General features: G+C 40.2%; 1 protein-coding gene across 1 annotated transcript in view; it reads left to right on the forward strand.

Moving 5' to 3' along the window:
- Positions 1-19,749, forward strand: part of HSD17B12 (hydroxysteroid 17-beta dehydrogenase 12) — an 84,836-nt gene that overhangs the window by 30,363 nt on the left and 34,724 nt on the right. Inside the window, exons 2-3 of the mRNA XM_042038454.1 lie at positions 2,297-2,343; positions 6,816-6,891. Of these exons, the coding sequence (XP_041894388.1) occupies positions 2,297-2,343; positions 6,816-6,891 (123 nt within the window). The remainder of the gene's footprint in view (positions 1-2,296; positions 2,344-6,815; positions 6,892-19,749) is intronic.

Genomic DNA, 19,749 nt, shown 5'->3' on the forward strand with positions numbered 1-19,749 from the left:
TTGGAGTCCCTGCCTCTTGGAGCATGCATTTTTGGCTGCAGGTGGTAGAAGTGGAACAACTTGCAGTGTCCGAAAGCAGTATTTTAAAATGCTGAGCTTGTTATCTGGGAATAAAACCATTAAGTCCATAAATTCTGAGTTGGAAGGAGAAGAAATAATCTCTAAGTGTTACAGGGAATGGTTCTTCTTTAGGTGCCTCACTAACTATAGTGAAGGAAACAACCCCTTTCACCAAGTCACTGAAGTTGAATGTTTTCCACATTGGGTCAGCTTAGAACTTGTCCAGCTACTGTTGTGATCCTGGTGGGGAGGGGTCTTGGTACATGTTTTCACTGTACTCCTGTTTGCTTCATTGTTTTGCTGAAGCAACAATGACTTGTGTGATAATGCATAATGTGAATCCCGGGTCAGCAAGGCTGAAACTGAAGCTTGCTAGTCCTTGAACTAAAGGGATGGTGCTGTCCTGTAGGGCTGTGGTGCATCTGGCTGAATGGGTAACAATATTGGTACAAGTTTGGTTGCAGGAAATGGGCTCCTGGGAATGTATTTTTGATTTATTCCCCGAAGTCTGATTTTTTTTTTTTTGGTCATTTGGACCCTTGCTTCACCTTTCATTACGTGGCGTTGTTTCTGTACCAAAACCGTCACTCACACTTCGCTAATGGTGGCTGAATAGGAAGTGGCAAAGCAGTGTGACACAGACACTTGGTTTTCTCAGTAAAATTCCCTGGCACTGACAGTGCAGCAGCCAGAGCTCTGTTCAGTAGCTGGAGCATCCCATGTGTGCAGTATGCCTATCCTTATCATGCTGGAGTTATGGCATCTTGCAAATAAACCCTGAAACCAGGGAAGGGATAAACCTGTGTGTGTGTACCTTCATCTGTGGTCATCTGTGAATCTCAGTTAAATCAGGGACATGACTGGATCTTTCCTTCTAGTCTGTTTCTGAATTGTTGCCTGACCATTCAGGCTCAAATAGGACCTTCGCTGGCAGTTTCATCTTTTGTTATTACATCCACTTATTTATAGATAGCAGGCACAGAGACTGAAGTGGTTACAGCATTTCCTAGCTGTTATTACTCAAACAGAAATATTCTGGCTGCAGTTTGCATGCCAACTGTTCGAGGGGATCTGCAAGCAGTAACTAATCAAATCATCTGCACACGTCTCCTTCCGGTGCTCTGAAGGAAAGTTATTGCTGAATCCCAATGCCAGGCAACACCTCTGTCTGCTGTGAGTTTTGTTCAGGTAGAGGTTGACCTGAGAGTTAAACTAACACTCCCAGTTCACTGTTCTGAAGCATTGAACAAGTCCAATAATTTGGCTGTGGCTATGTTCAGCAATAAGCTGTTCTGATCTGATAAAAGGACAAACAGAAAAAATCCAGTATATTCTGTGGCTACTTGGAGAGTGAGAGCAGAGACAGGTGAATGAGGTTAGACAGAAGAGGTAAAATTGTAAGGATGTTGATGTTTAGGCATTGGGTTTGGTGAGAAGAAAAAGCTAAGAGAGAAAAAAAGTGGTGCTGAATGTACTTGCTTAAAAAGTGGTTGGAAAAGCAGTTCCTGTATGGAGGAATTTACTGAGATGGTCAGCTACTAGTGTGGTGAGAGCCCTGGAATAATCTGTCAAACTAATGGCATGTTGAGTCACTCACAGCTTCTCAGCTTGTGGAAAAGAATCCTAGAAAGACTTGAAGCTTGACACAGATCCAGTCACCCACAGGTGAGAAAGTTTAAGCTGTAGAAGCCCAGCTTGCAACTGATGCCTGGATCAGTCACTCATACTCACTGCTGGTGAGCACAATGGTCAAAGGGATCTGAAATCTGCTGGAGGAGCACTAACACAGAACTGTTGTTCAGCTGTTGCTAAAATCTGTTTTCTAGGATGCTTACAGGCTTGGAGATACTTTTTATTTTACTGTAGACTATATAAGTTGACAGCTGGTTTAATAGTCATAAATGAGCTTTTTTTAGTTAAATGGCTTGAAATGTCTCTTAGTCCACAAAGCTTCTCAAGAAGTGTATTAGGACAGAGGACTGGTGTGAGAAGGGGTGCTGAATTCTTGAAACACGTTAGGCTCCTAACTCTATCTCTTTCTCTCCTTTCTTACCTATGGAAAGGTTTTAGTGTGAGTTTTTAAAGCGATTTCATAGAAGTTGTGCACCTATTCCAGAGGCTTGGATGTGTTTTTGTCTGGAATGAGTACTTTAACAGCCTACAAAAGAGCACGCCCATTGCAGTTACTTCTGTGAAGCAACTAATGTAGATTTGTCTTTTTTTGTTCTTGTTTCAGTGGTCACAGGAGCTACTGATGGGATTGGAAAAGCCTATGCAGAAGAGGTAAGAATTCTTACCACTTGGAAGTCTGTCTTGATTCTTGGCTATATGTTAAGCTGTCTCAACTCTCTAAAGCTGCACATCATATCTCCTCACTTTCTCTTAACATAGGTATCTGTGGAGAAAGAAGTCTCCCACCTTGCCTCACTCTGGTAACCAGCCAAAAGTTGTATCTCTTTTTGTTAGTTTCTTTTATTTGCTAATTATATTTTCTGTTCTTACCTTATCTTTCAGTTTTTATTTCTAACTTTTTTAGTTTTTAAAGGATTTTAACTTTCTCAGCCCTTGGTATTTCCTTTTGGTACTTCAGGTACTGACTAAATGGCATTTATAGCTGCCAGCAGTATGTTCCAATTATTTCCTGTAGTTCATGAAGTCTCTGAAGCTGGATTTTACCTTAATCTCTTTCACTGTACTTTTGCTCTTGATGGGTATGTGGGCTCCAAATATATTTCATATACTGGAATGTATTGCTTAAGACAGAAAGTGCCTGTTAGTATGGGGTAATTTAGCCTATAAGCCCAGGGAACATAATGACAAATAGTGCTGACTACAACAATTTATAGCAAAAATAACTTTAAACTTCAGTATTATTACCAAAGTGAGCCTGTCTGTACTAATTTTCACGTTCTCTGAAACACCGGCATGATTTTGTGTGAGATCAGCTGTGAGAGATTCCCTTTTTCTTGATGTTTTTTTTTTTTGTCTTGCAAAGCCCACAGGGAAAATGGCATTCCTCTTCATGGGTAGTCCACATCCATCGGATTTCCTGTTGTCCTGATGTGCCTTACCCTGCTACCTGCACCCCCAGCCCCCAAATTCCTTTCTACTTTGTAGGAAGTAGTACCTCACACTACTGGTTCAAGAAAGGGGAGTTGGCTGCAAAAGGAATTAAGCCTGGTGCCAACAGTGCCTGATCCTGGCATACTGCTCATAGTTCATACGTGCCAGATATCCCAGTTACATGGCACTGAAGCAAAGGATGCAGCACTTAATTTTAACTGTCGAGAGCAAGTGGAAGGAGGTCACTGTGCCCACAGCAGAGCATTGTCAGGAGGAAGCCCTCTAGTGTGGAGACACCCCCTGAACGTTGTGGGAGATTAGTTTCAGGATCTGTACGTTATGTTACTGGGTGAATAAAACTGCAGCTTGCTTTATATTCTGTCTCTAAGAATGTCTCTGTGAATGTCTCTAAGAGCTAAGCTGCTTTTGAGTATGAATGTGTGCTGCTGGTAGACTCCTGCATTCAAACCCCCATTAGGAAAGCCTTCACAAGTATGAGATACTGTTGGAAAACCATGTTTATTAAGGCTACCTTGCAGTGGTTGCTGTAGGCACAGAGCACCCCAAAGGGTACAGGTACTCATTCTTGGGCCATAGAATAAAACACACTGTTCATGAGTTGCATTTATTGTTGTTACTTATGTATTTATTTAGAATAAAACACAAATCCATCCTTTGACAGCTTAGATGGATGAAGAATACTTGATAAAGTCAAGCGTGGATGTAGGGCAAAATGTGGAATACCTGAAAAGACTTCTCAATCTTTAAATTAACTCTAGAGATACCTTCAGAAGACTGCCAGCAGATGCTTGATTTTCTACTAAAAATTCCCTTCTGGCTACTATAAATGCCACTGGCATATGGCTGCTTGGGCCCTGATGGCTATGATTATAGTCATGCAGACAACTTCCTTTTCCTTGGAGGAACTTGAGAGAATTGTAAGTGTGTTTTGAGAATTGCCTCTTTGAAGGTTTGATATGGTCTCACTGGGAAGTGATGGAAGAGCTTTATGAGTGTGTGGATTCTTGGGTTATAATCTGCTCTGTAGATTATTTCCTTTTCCAAGCAGAGAACTGTTTTTACATTTTCACTCTTGCAGTACTAAGACCTTTAATCTTTGCCCAGCACTGATATCCTTATCATTGCTAGATCACCCCTTTGTGAAAGGTTTCATGTTTTGAGGATATAGTCAGGAGTCACTATTCGTTGCCCCTCTATCATTATCTTCTGTTTGCTTTTGAAAATCATTAGTATAAATTAAATCTTGGCCATATTTGTGTGCTAGTGATAAACCAGAGGTTGTGATCCCATTGCATACTCTGCAGTACTCTACTATGTACATCTGTTTAGTATCACATCTTTAGAATCTCTTGCTATGTCTACTCTAACAAGAGCTTTAACCTTGCTTTGGCTGGCTGTTAATGTCATTGTTTTCCATCCTGGAGAGAAAGGGTTTAAACAGTAGCTGTGTTTTGCTACCGAAGTGGAAAATGTTGTAGTCAATAACATGGCATTTAAGGAAATCACACCTCCATTCATCAGCTCCATTAGAATGGTGACCCCTGCACGCATCAATCCTTAGGCTACAAGAGTATCTTGCCAACATACACTATTCTGGGTGAGTTTTTATGTTAAATTTTAAGGTCTTGTCATTTGGCCGTTTCAGGACCCTAAGAATATTGGCCAAAGGGACAAGTATAATAACGGGTTATCTACAAAGCAAGTGGGTCTTCCTTGATTCCTATATAAAAATGTAATTAGTAACTGATCTCAGGGATCGTTATCTCTCTTTGGATAATTGTGTTTCCTTTCAGCCAACTGGGTCTCTACCAATGAAGGCAGAGTGCTCAACAGAAACTAGTCCAGTTGCATCAAGCACCTTAATTGAACTTGCTGTCAAGTGCTGTATCTTTTTCAAGTTTGATTACTTCTCTTGGTGATATTTGTTCCTAGTTACAGGGTCTTCTGTTGGCTGTTTTATGTGCTCTCTGCTTAGAATTCCCCTTGCAAATGGGTTTCTGTTTCCAGATTTCAGGTATACTTCTCAGAGTGCATGCCTTTAGTGTGAACATAGCAGTGGTTTCTCTCAAGCTCGCCCTTGTGGTGGAAGTTCTCTAAATGTGTTGAGGTTCCACTGATGGGATGGGTTGGCATCACTTCACTTCCTTGGCTTTTGAGACAAGTACAGCTGGATACTTTCCCATTATGCCCAGATACCTACTGAAGCAGTCTGAGAGCCCAAAGGTCATGACTGCTGAAAGAGAGCAAACTGTTCTGTCAACAGACTGGAGCTTTGCATCCATGAGGAAGATCTCTGGGGCTTTTTTGCCGCATGGGACCATAGTTATTTTGGATTCTGAGTAGATTACTGTCAGATTGTCCTGACAGGTTAGGTAATCAAGGCCTTCACTGCCTTGATCCTGTGGAATGAGAATGCTATTCCCTTCTTCCCGGTGCCTTCCAAGTGTACTGTGGGCTTCATGTAAAATGTGTTCCAGTGAGCCAGGTGCTTATTTGCAGGTGGATGGTTGTGTTCATCACTTTTAGACAGTAATCCTTGTAACACTGCCTCATTTCCTGGAGCAGAAAGCTTAAGTTGCCTGTAAGCCTGAACCTGGCAGCTGTTTGTTAGTGATTCCTATGGTGTTTTTGGTTTCACCACACCTCACCCTAGGAGATTTCTACTGCTTAGAGATCACATGTGGGAGTAAAGTGCGGAGTTCACTGATGAGCTCTGTCATATGTCTCTCCCACAGAATCACTACTGGTTTGCACACTCCTGCTAGAAAAGTAGATGGCTTTAAGCCAGTTCAGGTTGTTGCTGTACTATGCTGTGGTGTTTCGAGGTTTTTGGGTCTGTGTGTTTTGTTGGTTGGTTGGGATCTTTTTCTGTTGTGGTTTTTTAAAATTCCATTGAAGAGCAGTTCTCATCAGCTTCCAAAGGCAGTGAAGGAGTTTTATTGGAGCAATGACGACATATGTGGTTTTTATATGTAAGCCTTGAGTGTCCGAAAGGCAGTGTCACTTTGAATTGGTTTCTACTTATAGTAGTCACATTGTTTTCACAGCAGAGCAATTCAGATATGTAACTGTTTTCCTGCAAACTCTTTTCAATTGAGTTGTTAGATCCCATTTTAAACTTGCAGTGGTAGGTCTGATTTGATGACCAGGGTATGCTCTGGCCACATCTTAAGTTCCACAGCTAGCTTCTCTAAAAGAGTTTCAGAAGTAAATTAACCGTAATACTTAGGAGTAGTACAAAGTAGGAGTGGAGCCTTACTAAAGGGAGGAAGTATTGAGTTGCAACACAGGTGTTCAAGTGACCATGGATCTCTTAACTTGGCATGTTAAACTTCATTATGGATAATAATGCTCTGACTTACAGAGTTAGTGTAAAAGTTCTGTAAAATATCTACTGTTCATTTTCTATTTTATAAATGTGCCTATCCACCTATATTAGATGACTGAGAAGATAATAAATGTGGTGTGAAGGGAATTAAGTAAGAAATAACATGGAAGTATTTGTCCTGATTTTCCCCTTCAAGTCTCTATTTAAAATTGTATTATTTTTTCAGACTTGCTGGTCATACATTGTTGCAATGTTTGATGAATTTTGCAATTCCTTTGATTAGGATACTAACTTGGACGTGATTTATGGCTATTCTAATGTCTCCTGTTTTGTTTTCTTGCAGTTAGCAAAACGTGGGATGAAGGTGGTTCTAATAAGTAGGTCAAAAGATAAACTGGACCAGGTTTCTACTGAAATAAGTGAGTTAAAACTTCTTTCCTAAACTTCATTGGCATGCTTATAAATAAATGCAATTTCACATGAATTTCATCCATGCTAATATATACAGCTCTGATTTTGGAAAAGGTTTGCTCTTGTGCACAGTGCAAATGTTACAGATATAAGTGGTAAAGGCCTTGCAGATCAATTTTACAGCTGTTCATATTTAACTTCTGAGAACAATAAGGCTTAATTCTGGAATAAGTGACTCCTAAAACTGTTAGTCTTCCATAAGAACAGCTTACCAGGCCTGGCTGAAATACCACCTATTCACGTAGTAGTGGCTGTCTAAAATCATAGTAAGGCAAGAAACATGCAGTCATTTCTCCATCTGAATATTCCCTCAGTTTGAAGCAAGTTTGATTTCATGGGCTCCAGCCATAAGGGTGATTTCTTTGCAACTAGAAGCTGTTGAAAGCATTTTCCTTATATTACTTGTTGTCTTACCAAGTATACAAATTTATTGTGGGTAGCTTGCCCCTCCTCCCTTTTTTTTGTTTTGTTTGAATAAACTATTCAAAGATTAGACTGGGGACTGGTGAGCTCTTTTGAGGTGGTGAGTGTTCATAAGATTATATGGAATGTGTTAATGTGTTTAAGAACCTGTGTTAGGGATCGTTTCTTCAGTAAGTGTGTAGTAAATGACTGTAATGGAAAAATAAGGAGCAACTTTAGTATTTCAATCACAAATGGATATTTGTACAGGATCTGTTAGGAAAAAGCATCCTCAAGTCTCATGCTGACAAATGATTTTCCAATCAGAGCAAAGTATAATATAACCCACAAGAATTCCTCTTCTAATCTATATCTCTTTTATTAAGGCATACTTCATGCAAGGTTATTAGTTTGTGCAGAGTATGTCAAGATGAAGGGAGAATGTAACTCTGTGAAAAGGTTTTGATAAGCAGGAGTAGGAGTTGTGTACTATAAAGCAGGTTTCTCAGTGTAATGATGTTGGGTAAAGAAACCTTCAAGACGATACTTCTGTGTTACCCTCCCTTGTCTTGCTTAGGCTTTCTACAATAGTCTGTGTACATAATGCAGATAATGGTAAGAACTACTCTCTTTCCAAGGTCATAAATGTATAATTTTGGCTTTAGTTTATTAAAAATTTCAGTGAATTTGTTAGTGGCACTGCTTTACTGTAAAGCACAATCCCATAAGTTGAGCATCAGCACACTGTCCTGTACTAGGTTGTGAGGGGCTGCTGAGTGAATGGAGGGATGACTGAAACACTCCAGGACTTCAACTTGCTACACAGTAGCTGTTGTGCTAGCTCTGTGAAAGTCAGGGCAGACAGTTCTATTGATAAAAATGTCGCTGTCTCTGATTTTTAGTCCAATGTAAGATAGCATATGAAAGTGTTTTCTAGACAGAAAATTCTTCATTTCTATGTACATGTTTAAGTCGCAGAGAGCATTCCTTCTTAGAACAAAGCTGTCATCAAGTTCTATCTTCCACTAATTTGGAAGTAATTGGCATTGTTCATTAGTATCCTGCATTTAAGGCTGCCAGTGCAGTGTCTGGACCTACCTGTGATGCTCTGATCAATGCAGTGACAGTGTAAATGCAGCAGAACAGGTGCCACTGCCCGGGTAACCTGTGTAACTGCTGACACTTGCTGCCAACACATAAAGAAGCTACAACAAGGTGGTTTTTTTGGGGGTTCACTGCAGTGGCTGTATGATAGTTTACTGCATGAGTGTGAGCATGTGCAGTCACGTTTCTAGCAATGTTACATCAAGTTGTTTTGCAAAGTAAAACTAACTACAAATAATCTTGTTCTGGAATCAAACACCTATGTATGAAGTGACAAGCTTCCTGAAAGTGGTCATAACCCTTTCTGTAACCATGTGGATATCTCTTTCTCCCTGGGAATTAAGCATGACGCTGACAAGACAGATAAATCTACTGTTTGGAGATTCAGCACTTACATGATAGCTGCTGGGGGAGGTTCTCAGATTAAAAAAATAGGTACATGTACCTATGTGAAGCAGCCTGTAATACATAATTACTGTTAGGCCTCACCCAAACATTTTTCTGCTTCCTTTCCTAAACCATCTGAAATGAGATGACTCACACTGGGTTTTCAGAACACTTCTTTTGACAACACTGAGCCTACTGAAAGGCATACCTTGTTCATTGTGGCATATGCTGAAGGATTAGGATAGTCTGCATAATCAAGCCAGCCTGAATCGCACTTTGAGATCCTGCTAGGTTTTACCTGGACAGAATTGTCTTGTATTCAGTCTCAGGTGGTCTCTGCAGTCTGTTCAGATGTCGACATATATGAGGTGGGTAACTTTTTTAATGCTAGGGCTGTAATTACTTGAGTGGTTCACTTGCAGGCTTCTAAGGTAGCTTTAAACTTCCTTATGGTGGTCCATTGTTCTTCAAGAGCTTGCTCCTCTTGAGTAATGACTCTTAATCACTTTAAGGAAGAATGGCTGTTTAACTAATTCCAATTCTTTGAGTTGTGTGATTCTGTGCATGTTTTTGGTTTCCTCCTCCTTTTCACTAACCAGTCTCATGCTTATCCTACTGAATGGGATAGATGCACTCTGTCACAAATAATGAGAGGGCTTTTGAGGATCAGGTGTGTTCATTCTATTTCAGAAGACTCTTCTTCCACTCATAGGATTGACTTCTACTAGGAGTGACATCTATTTACGAATTGCAAGTTGTATAACCACCATCATAAGGGAAGTACTGATACATCTTTCTGCATGTTAAATGCCAGTTGACCTGGAGCTGATTTTTTTTATGTGCATATGCACATTAAAGTGGCTGAACTGATGTTACAGGAATGCCAGATGTTCTGAATATGCAGCTCAGTTTGAGCAACAAAAATTAGTGGGTTAATTACAGGTAGTTAAAGACTTTAGAAGATTTTTCACTGTATTTTCAAGCATGTTTTAAAGCTATTTTTTTTACAGAGTACTTAGGTGTTGTAGGATTTGCCATGAAAGAGAAATTCTCCTTTCTGTTCCCTAAGAAATAGAGTATCAGCCACTGACTGAAGAAGGAATTTTGCATTTCCTCTTCAGTCGTCATGGACAACCTTTATGAGGAATTATATAAGTTTTATGGAAATATATTTGATCTTTTAATCAAGTTGTCACACACAAGCACAGACTATTAAGGTCACTATAAAAAATGCTTGTCTAGTTTAGTTCATGCTGCTTCACTGTTCCAGCACTTTTCTGAAGTGTCTGTAAGCATTGCATTGTTAAACACTTCCAAAGGTTCAGGGAGGATCAGAGAGAAAATTTCTCTCTGAATGGAGACAATTGTTTGAGTGCCACATAATGAGTCTATTCCTTGATTTGCTGTATTTAATAACAAGCATGGTCCAAGACATCTCAGGTGTTCTGTGCCAGCAGTTGGTTCTTGAACCATGGATTTGCAGGCAGAAAAGCTTCAGTTACTGCACTGGATAGGTTTGTTCTGAGAATTGAGAACTACTTTGGTGTAGAAATTCATTACCTAAGGGCTGCAATATGAAGAATGTAGTGCAGACAAGATAAGAAGGGAAAAAACTTCAAAGCTTGTCTATAGGGAAATTGTTAAAAGAATTTGGTATTGGTGTCCATTGTTAGCTGGTAGCTTCACAGGACAGGTCGTGGAGTTGTGCATGAGCTGCAAGAGCCAGGATAGAACTGTTGTAGCTTGTTGCTAGTGTTTCTGCTTGCAAGTCTAAGTAGCTACTTACTTGTAGGTGAGTTAATGTAAAAGCAACGTGGCAGATTCTGAGTTTGTCATCAGTTACTATATAATTAAAGGAAATTCCTATTTACTGCTTTAGAGTTGGTGGTTTAGTGTTACATACACCCAGGTGATAAAATTGGCTCCAGATAAATTGTTTGAATTGAGAGAAATCAATTGTTTTTCCAATGTATTCTCACAAATGAACATTTAATTGGAATACACTGTAAGCCTTTCATACTGTTGGAGAACTAACATCCAAAACTTTGATTCTGCTACATGTCTGTAAGAAAATACAGGTTTCTTTTAGAAGGAAATATTGGTTTTTTGCAATTAAAATCTATGTAGTTGACTATTTCATTCCAATACATTTCCTCAGCCCAGTGTGTAGTGTATCTAAGCTGCTCAGTCATGGTAGTCTCATCTTGAACTACTCTTTAACCGTAAGATTTTGGGTACTATAATCTGATAACTGTCATGCTTATACTTGGGATCTGTGTTCTTCTTGCTTTTCTGGCATGATTTTTGAGTACAAAAATGGGATGTGGTGCCAAAACCAGAAATGTTTCTTCTCCATTTCCTAGGCAGGTGTGTTTTACAATTTTCTTGGTAACTAGGTTGCAGGCAGCATTCTGAAGCAGACCTGATGCTGACCCCTGTGCTTGTGCCTCACCCCTTACCATGTCCCACTGCAACAAACAGGCCATGCCCCCAGGAGGAGCTGATGCTGACCCTTGTTCTTGTGCCTTATCCCTTACCATGTCCCACTGCAACAAACGGGCCATGCCCCCAGGAGGAGTCTGACCCCTGCAGATGCTCACCTGCACCTCCCTTGGAGCCCTTGGCTCTTTCACCTCTGCCCTGTCACTTGGATTTCCTCCCTGCTGTGCCCTGGTAAATCCTCCTCACATTTTGGAGCTGGCAAGTAAGAATATTTGTGTTTAATAGAGGAGGCTGAAATGCAGACGAGCTCTGTGAGGAAGGGGACGTCTTCTTAGTTTTCTTGCACAGAAATGACAAGGTTCGCTTGCCTGAGTTTAACTTGAAGACTAAGTGAATCCAGCAGTTATTCTGACCTTTTGTGATCTATTTCAAGGTAAACGAATGTGTTTGCAGCCTTCTATCATCTGAGCCAGGTTCAGCTTGACATACTTGAAATCCCCATATATTTCTTGAACTTGGCAAAATGGCTTCAAATATTTTAGACTTGTTTTGATGCACTGAAGTCACCTTTCACATGAAGCTGTACTGTGAGGATCTTTGATTCAAAATGAGCTCTTGGATTTTATCTCTGAAGAAAGTTTCCCTGGATGAAGTGAACAAAGTTCTCTTGGTTTTGCCTTGCATAAGCCACTTACTGAAGGAGCAGTTGGCAGGCATTGTAGAGAGCTGACAGAGGATTCAAACTGAATTAATTTTTATTAATTTTTTTAATAAATTAAATAGATAAACCCTGATGTAAAAGGTAGAACAATTGGAAAGGGAGCTTATTTTTAATTTTTAATTTCTTTCTTCTTTAAGAATTCTGCTTCTGGGGTTTTGGCTGGATTTTTTTCCCCCTTAGTGCCTCTTTTTTTTATCATCTTCTCTTGAATTTTCTCAGTGATGTTTTGCCAGGATAAATTTGAAGAAATTGACCAGAAAACTTAGAGAGAAACACTTGACAGATGTCCTGCAAGCTACAGGATGCACTCCTAAAACTACTTCACCTCTTAGGAGAGTTTTGAGGCAGCAACATGGTAGGACAAGCCACATGTAAAATGTTCTGCAGATGACTAGTGACATCCTTGCAGAAGGACTTTGTTTCCTTATCATCTGTCAGCATATGGAATAACAGACCGCTTGTCACAGGTGGTTTTAAGGATGAAAACTACTTTAGGAAGTTTACTGGTCAGTGTCATGGGTTTGACACAACAGTAGGTGAGCTGGCAAGCTCTAGGAGATGGTGCTTTCTCACATCTGGCAGGACTTGAGTGAGCCTCTTCCAGAAAGAAGGTGCTTGCTGTGAACCTCACTGCCAGTGTGTTTCTATGCAGTATTTATTAATCATTTGTAAAGTCCAGGGAAAGAAATGTGTAAAAGTTATTTAAACGTGAATTAGATGCTTTGGGTTTCCTTGTCTGAATGTAAACACAGCAGAAGTAGCCTCTTCCTCTTCTCAGGTACTCTGTATATTGTGCCTGGAGGATAAGGACTAACTCTGGGTCTTGAGTCTTAAAGTTTTACATGTTAGGTAATTGGATTGATGGGCCAGTGACTTCATTGGTACTTTTGAAGCCCAGACTTGAACAACCAGGAATTGTCATCCCTGCAAACATTCAGGGTCACTTCTGCCTCTGCCTGGCAGTAGTTGGGTGCAGGAATATGTTGCATTTTCTGTAACACACAGAAACTCAATGCTTATCTCTGCTAACAACCTATTTGTAACATAAGGCTTTAGGGATGCCAAAACAAGAGCCCTTGTGCCGGTCTCTGGGCCATTAAACACCTTCTGTTAACAAGAAAGCTGCAATCTATTGCTTATCACTTTCAGTGTAAAATAAGCTTAACATTACATGAAAAGATAAGTACTGGATTGTTGTCATGTTGGATTGGGTGAAAGTCTGTTTTGCAAATCTGTTTAAGCCAATTGGTGGAAGCTCTATTGCCAAGAGACTTAAAATTAGGCCTTTTGAGTGTCTCTGCAGGGAATACTCTCTCTCTGGCACAAGAAAGGACTGAATGGTGCAAACAGTGCTGTCCTCCTTCTGCAACTTCCTTCTGTGAATGTGTATTTTAGTCTCATGCCACTTTTTTAGCAGGTTAAGTTCCATTACATCAAGTCCTCTTTATCTGTCAAAGCTGTAAAAATCCCTGATAGACTTCTCTGCTGAGGAAATGGTGATAATCACTTTTATGTTTTTTCAGGAATATGTTGTGGTGAGGAAAAACTAGTTAATACCTCTCCATAGAGAAAGGAAACTCAGTTGACTTGTTTTGCACAACAAATTCTTAAGAAGAAGTCCTTGAATATGAGAAATAAACAATTTTCGATATGGTGTAGCTACTGTATAAAAGTATGCCTGCTGTGTCATTCCTTAAGCATGTGCCACACTTCCAGTGCTGAACTGGGTACTCTATTACCTTGAGCAGTGCATGTGGACTAATTAACAATGTATTTTCCCTTACAAGTAACACTTTGGAGAACCCTGAAAACTGCTTTTAAATGCCTGTCTTTGGGATACAGCAAACATTTTACTGGGGGTGCTGAATTGGAGGTATAAAAGATAATGCTGAATTAGCCTAGAAACTTGTTTCCCTTCTTATATTTGCTTTAATTCAAGTAGAGTGACTGACTTAGATGTCTTGAAATTGATGTGAGAGTAAGGGCACAATTTTTTTTTCGTTAATCCATGGTATGACACCTTTTAGTCTCTATGAGTGACCCTAAATTTTTCTTAAAAAGTGTTTTTTCTAGTCTTTCTGAAATTCATTCTGTTGAGCCTAAATCTGAAAAGTGTTGATTTTTTTTTTTAATCGCTATTGTTCTAATAAGTATATGGCTGAAGAATTTAGACTTTATTTTGCAAAAAGTGATGCAAAATTTATGTTTACATGTATGCACATATCAAGTGTACACATTGTCACAGTCAGACAATAATTATGACATTAAGGGAAAGGAAATTTGACAGGAAGTATGGGAAATAGCCCATATGACCTTCCTAAAACAATTCAGTAAATTAAAAATAGCTCTCTTCATGGTTAGTAAAAACAAGTACATCAATAAATATAAAAAAAAATTCTTGTCGAGGGAGTTGAAAACAGTGTTGGGGAAAGAGGAGAGAAGGAAGGGGAGTTTGCAATGCTGCCTGCTACACAATAGCAACCTTCCCACACTTCATGTTGTGCTTTCCTCTGAAACAGCTTGGGAGTGTTCCCCGACCAACTCATTGTGCAGCTTCAGCCAAAGTGGGTATTTTGGGGTTGTGGTGAGGAGAGCTATTCTGGGAGTCACGACTCCTGATGGCACGAGGGCGGCCGCACGTGCGGTGCCCTGGAGCCTCTCGTGCGTGGCCCGCTGCGGTGCGCTGGAGCGAGGGGTGTGCGTGGGAGCACCGGAGCTCAGCTCGCCTGGCTGCCTGCAATCACAGCAGCATTTGCAAACATTGCCATGCCCCGAGTGTGCAGCCCCCCTGGCTGTCAGCCTCTGCAGCTGTTTGTCACAGGCGGCTTGATTTTGTGTTTTGAGTTAGCTTGGTAATTAGAACAAGCTTGATTTAGAAAAGCTTACAATGTTGAGCATAATATTTGGGTGAATGGCCTTATTGATTGATCCTGTGTTGCTCAGACTGTGTTTCTGACTTGGTTAATGTGTCTTAGAAATTGTAATATATTTTGATGTAATGGAAGTCAAAGGGGAGCAAATGGAGGCAACTATTAGTAAAGTGTGTTTTCCCTCTGTTTTGTAGTAATAGTACTGTATATACACATTACAAACTTACACGCCCCAGTGGCTCAATGGTTTGTGGACTTCTGAAGTCATCTGTGAAAGCTGAGAAGTGAAGAACTAACTTTTATATGTCAGTGTATATTGAAACTTAAGGTTAACAGAACATTTAAAATAAGGTCTGTCTTTTTTTACCTGCTGTATAGTTCTGCGTGATTGGATTTTTTAAAATATTCACTCTTTTTAAGGAAGCTGTTTCTGAGATTACATGTGCAACTGCTGCAGTATGTAAGGAGTTCCCTGGAAGTCCTGCATGTGTACTTGAATAAAAGGAATCAGAACCTATTCCTAGGTGCTTGACCAAGTGTGCATATGCACATACTGTTAAAAATGTATAGAAGCATAGCAACTACTGTTAAATTGTAGGCAGGTATCTTAAGCTATGCAGGAACAGCATAGCCTTCCTTTGCAACAGGTGCAACAGAGCTTCTTTTTAGCTATTTCTTAGGTTATCAGTATTCAGCTCCAGAATTTTACACCCTTCAAAATGTTCAGAGAAAGCTAGCTCTTGTTATACCCAGCTGATTTTAACATGCTTTTACATGGTGAATATATCACTGTGTAATAACAGTCTGCTATCACCAGTCTTGGAAGTATGTGGTACTTCTGGAAAACAGATTCCATCCATCCATGACACTGGGAGTTAGTTCTGTGAACTCTGAAAGTCCCAAATTGGATACATTCCCAAAATGAATTGTCTCTCCCTTAAAACCAACCAAATACTTTGTAGAGCTCTCAGCAGCCACTCTATAGTCTTAAACTCTTCATCTCTGTCCTGCATAGATGAGTACTAAAAAGCAGGAGGTTTTAATGTTTTGCTTTCATCTCAGCTTCTTACCCTATACTGGAAGGTTACAAACACTGTTTCTGGAGACTGGGTGCTGCATTAGGGTGAGTTTTACCACTGCAGTGATATAGGAAAGATGGCATCTTTATTTGTGGAGGTAGTTGATTCTCCTTACCTAAACACATTTGTCCTCTCCTGTATGATGAAAAATGGAGAGCTATTTTTCTACTGCTTTGAATCTCTGACCGTCCTGAAGCTGAAGACCAAGCGAGACTTCTTTTATGTTTCTGCAAGCCAGTTGCATTATACTACATCACTGTGATGGCAATATTTATATGACTTTGAATGTAAAGTGGTGAGATGCTTCAGTTCTAGCAAGAGTTTTTAATGTCCTTTCCCTGATCTTGAAAGAACCATCCCCATTACCTGCTTACAGCGTGGGCCTCGTATCCCAAACCTCTCTGTTGCAAAGTTGACTGGATTTGCCTCAACATTCTTGGTGCAAATTCAAGCTGCTATAGCAAACTGCTTTGAAAACAGGTGGTTCAAGAACTAATGTTATTTTATTAGGGATGAAGATCTTGTAGTTCTCCTGTGTCCCAGCACAGTATGACAGACACCCTGACACTGCTGCTCTTGGGTAAACTGGGCTGCTTCTCCTGACCACCAAACTGGTCTGTTTGCTGTCACATTGATGTACACAAGCTTGCTCCTCTTGGGGAACCTTCTTTGAAGCCCACTTTATCTGTGTCTGAAAATTTCTTTAGCATTTTCTTAGCCTGTCAACCAAGATTTCAGTTTAAGGGGGCTGCTGATTTGAATAATTTTCAGGCTTCAAAGAATTTTTAAAAAAATCAAAAAAAAAAAAAAAGAAAATGTATGCCTCCTAACCATTTTATAGTTCTTTATTTTTTATTTAGGGTGTAGCTCACTGTAGTTTCTAGCTTTTTGGTTTTTTTTTTTTTTAATTACAGTGTGATCCTTTTTTTCCTGGTGTTTTAGGTAATGTGGTGCTATTTTGCCAGTGAATCTTTTTAGTAGACAAGGTGTGCCCTACTTTGCCTGATAGTTAAGATTAGCATTTTCCTTGCATAGCAAGACTGGATACATTTCCTGTAAGTCAGACATATCTGGCCTTTGGAATTAATTAAGTTTTTGCTTCACCTACTGATGTTGTAACTGATGATCTTAGATGAGAAATCAGGCAAGTGTTGTCCTGTTGGCTGTTCCTCGGGATGGTTATAAGTTTTTTAACGTTTATTTTGAGTAAGTAACACCTTAACCAAGGTTTGAGACACTATGTGGAGTCCTCTTCTGAGGATACTGAAGGTAGTGTGTTCTTCAAGGGATTATATGTGAAAGTGTTTGTACTTCTGATGGTGTGAAGAATGTAGTTAGTGTATTTGTTTCCAGACTGTCTCATCCTGTATTGTGCAGGAATGCACAATGGGAACATACTTCAGGAAGTCAGTAGTTCTTGTACCACTGCAAAAATAGGCACTTTTTTCAGTTATCTTTCAATGTATATTTTATGTACTGCTTTTGTTTGCATGACCACTGTATCAGACTGCGCTGTGCCTCTGCCTCTGGAGTCTGTGTTCTTGGGTTGCTCTCTGGATCTTAGGAAGAATACATCCCAGTATCTTCTGCAAAAGTTCACTCCGTCTTTGTGTCTTGTACGGTGTTGATACCAGCCTGTTCTATCACCATTGGTATTATTGGTTCATTCAGCTTTTCCACAGCGTGAAAATTTGCTCATGGTCAACAACTTGCTTCTCAAATGATGATGTGATTGCAGAAGATCATGTCTGCATTTATTGGTTTACCAGGATTCTGTTGAGCACAGTTGTTGTCTTGCTAAATTATTAGATGTCTTGACTGAGGCAATACAGACCCTGAAAATTAACTGGACATGTGAATGTTTAGGTTAAAACTTATTTGTAGGTACTGCTCTCACCTGAGTTTTTTCGTGAATGAGATGATTAAAACACTGGTGTGTCAGAATTAAGAATTGTGAAAGAGACCTGCTGAATTTCCTTTCCCATCTTGTGGGTAGGTGATGACTGACTGCTGCACAACTGTTGACAACATGGTGTTGTAATATTCAGTCTCCTGCTAAGGACCATTTGAAGTACCAGTTCCAAAAACAAAACATCAGATCCACTTTTCAAAATATCATCAGGAATGCTGGACTTGCTGGCAGGTAATAGGTCTTTCGGGTCCTCTAGCTGTGACTGCAAAAATTGGCTTAGTTTCCTCCTTTCACTCCCTGCAGCTCTCAAGTACCTCCTGGTCCTCAAGCTGAAAGCTCCATTAATGAGTTTCAGATTTTGTCTTGGACAGCAATAGCCCAGACACTCCTAGATGCCCTGGATAAGGACATAGCCTATTTGCTTCTTTCTCTATTAATCTACATCCCAGTGCCTTTTTGGCAGATAAAATAGGAATGTGCTCTACTCTCTCTTCTAGCCCATCTGTTTGGGAACATCTTAATCCTTAAGATCAAGGAAATTCCCTTTTCCATTTTTTCATGCAGAGCAGGGCACACCTGCTCTCCTTTGCACCTTGTGCTCTGACTGCTAGACCAAGTTTACGCAGAAGTGGCTTAATGCTATTTGCATTGTCATTTGACGTGGAACTGTTTTCTCAGGTGTATCTCCTCGTCTTTTCCCTGAGGTGCTGGATCATCCCACCTGTTGCAGGTTCTGGGACAGAGCACAGGGTATGCAAAAGTTATAGGATACCTGAAAGCTGTCATGAAATGGGGAAGGAGGGTTTGATCAGCTGGTGGTAGCTGCTGGGGCAAGACAGCCTTGCATGTTTGTGTGAGCAACTGCACAAAGACCTTGTCCTCTGGCTGTACCAGTGGGCAGCCCTCTACTTTGCATATGTTTTTATACATTGTACTGTGCAGCCTCTGCCCACAAAGGGTGCTGCATCTTTTTATAGGTGTATTGCTTAACTACCATAAGTGTAATGGCTCTTTGCTACTTTTCTAAAGGCTCAAAGAAGGGTCTTATATGAATAGTAGTGTGAGCACTTTCTATTTATTTTTTTCTATTTATAGTGTTAGGTCTTCACAGATTTTTGTCTTTACCTTGTCCTCTTAGTATCTCTATAGTGATTTCAGAAGGCTTTGAAGATAGATTGGTAACAATCCTAACGAAGTGTGTTTAGTATAAAAAGGACAGTACCAATTGAGCAAATTTGTCAGAATGGTGTTTGGGTCCTTTAAGCAACTTGCATTTCATGAAGCATCTGAGTGGCAGTGAAGACAGCTGCAGATCCCACAAAACAGTTAAAAATGACATGTGTGCATGTGTGTAAAGTGTGTGACTTGGGCTTTGCCCATCCAGTCCATTTGCAAGTATGAGATGAGCCTCTAATGTTGCCCTCAATTCTGTGTCCTGTAAGAAACCAAACGTGTGTGCTAAACATTAGAACAGCTGTGTTCAAAAATAGACCATTTCTCTGCCCCCCCCCCTCCAGTGTTGAACTTGATTTTCTTCTGACGCGATCACAAGACTGCTGCTGCAGTAGGGGCTTAATGCTATTTACGTCGTCATTTGACATAGCAACATCTCTCAGGGGATTTTTAAACAATGCAGCTGTTCAGGAGAGATGAAGAGGTTGAGGATGGGGAGAGGGAAAAGGAGCAGAAATAATTTCATCTGCTATTGGGGATATTGTGGGGGGGAGGGGAGGCAGCCAGCAAACCAGTGAGTTCAGTAGATTCATGATTCTGCATGAATGGATGGCAGGATCATGGGAGTCGCGGCTTTCCCTTGAATGGGAAGGAGCATCATGGGAATCTGGCTGCTTCTAATCTTTTCTTGTGAATGATTCTTTTCCTTTAACATG

The sequence above is a fragment of the Corvus kubaryi genome, unplaced genomic scaffold (assembly GCF_017639235.1).
Source record: "Corvus kubaryi isolate FWS band 111438036 unplaced genomic scaffold, C.kubaryi_AGA036_p1.0 37392, whole genome shotgun sequence".
Lineage (NCBI taxonomy): Eukaryota > Metazoa > Chordata > Aves > Passeriformes > Corvidae > Corvus > Corvus kubaryi.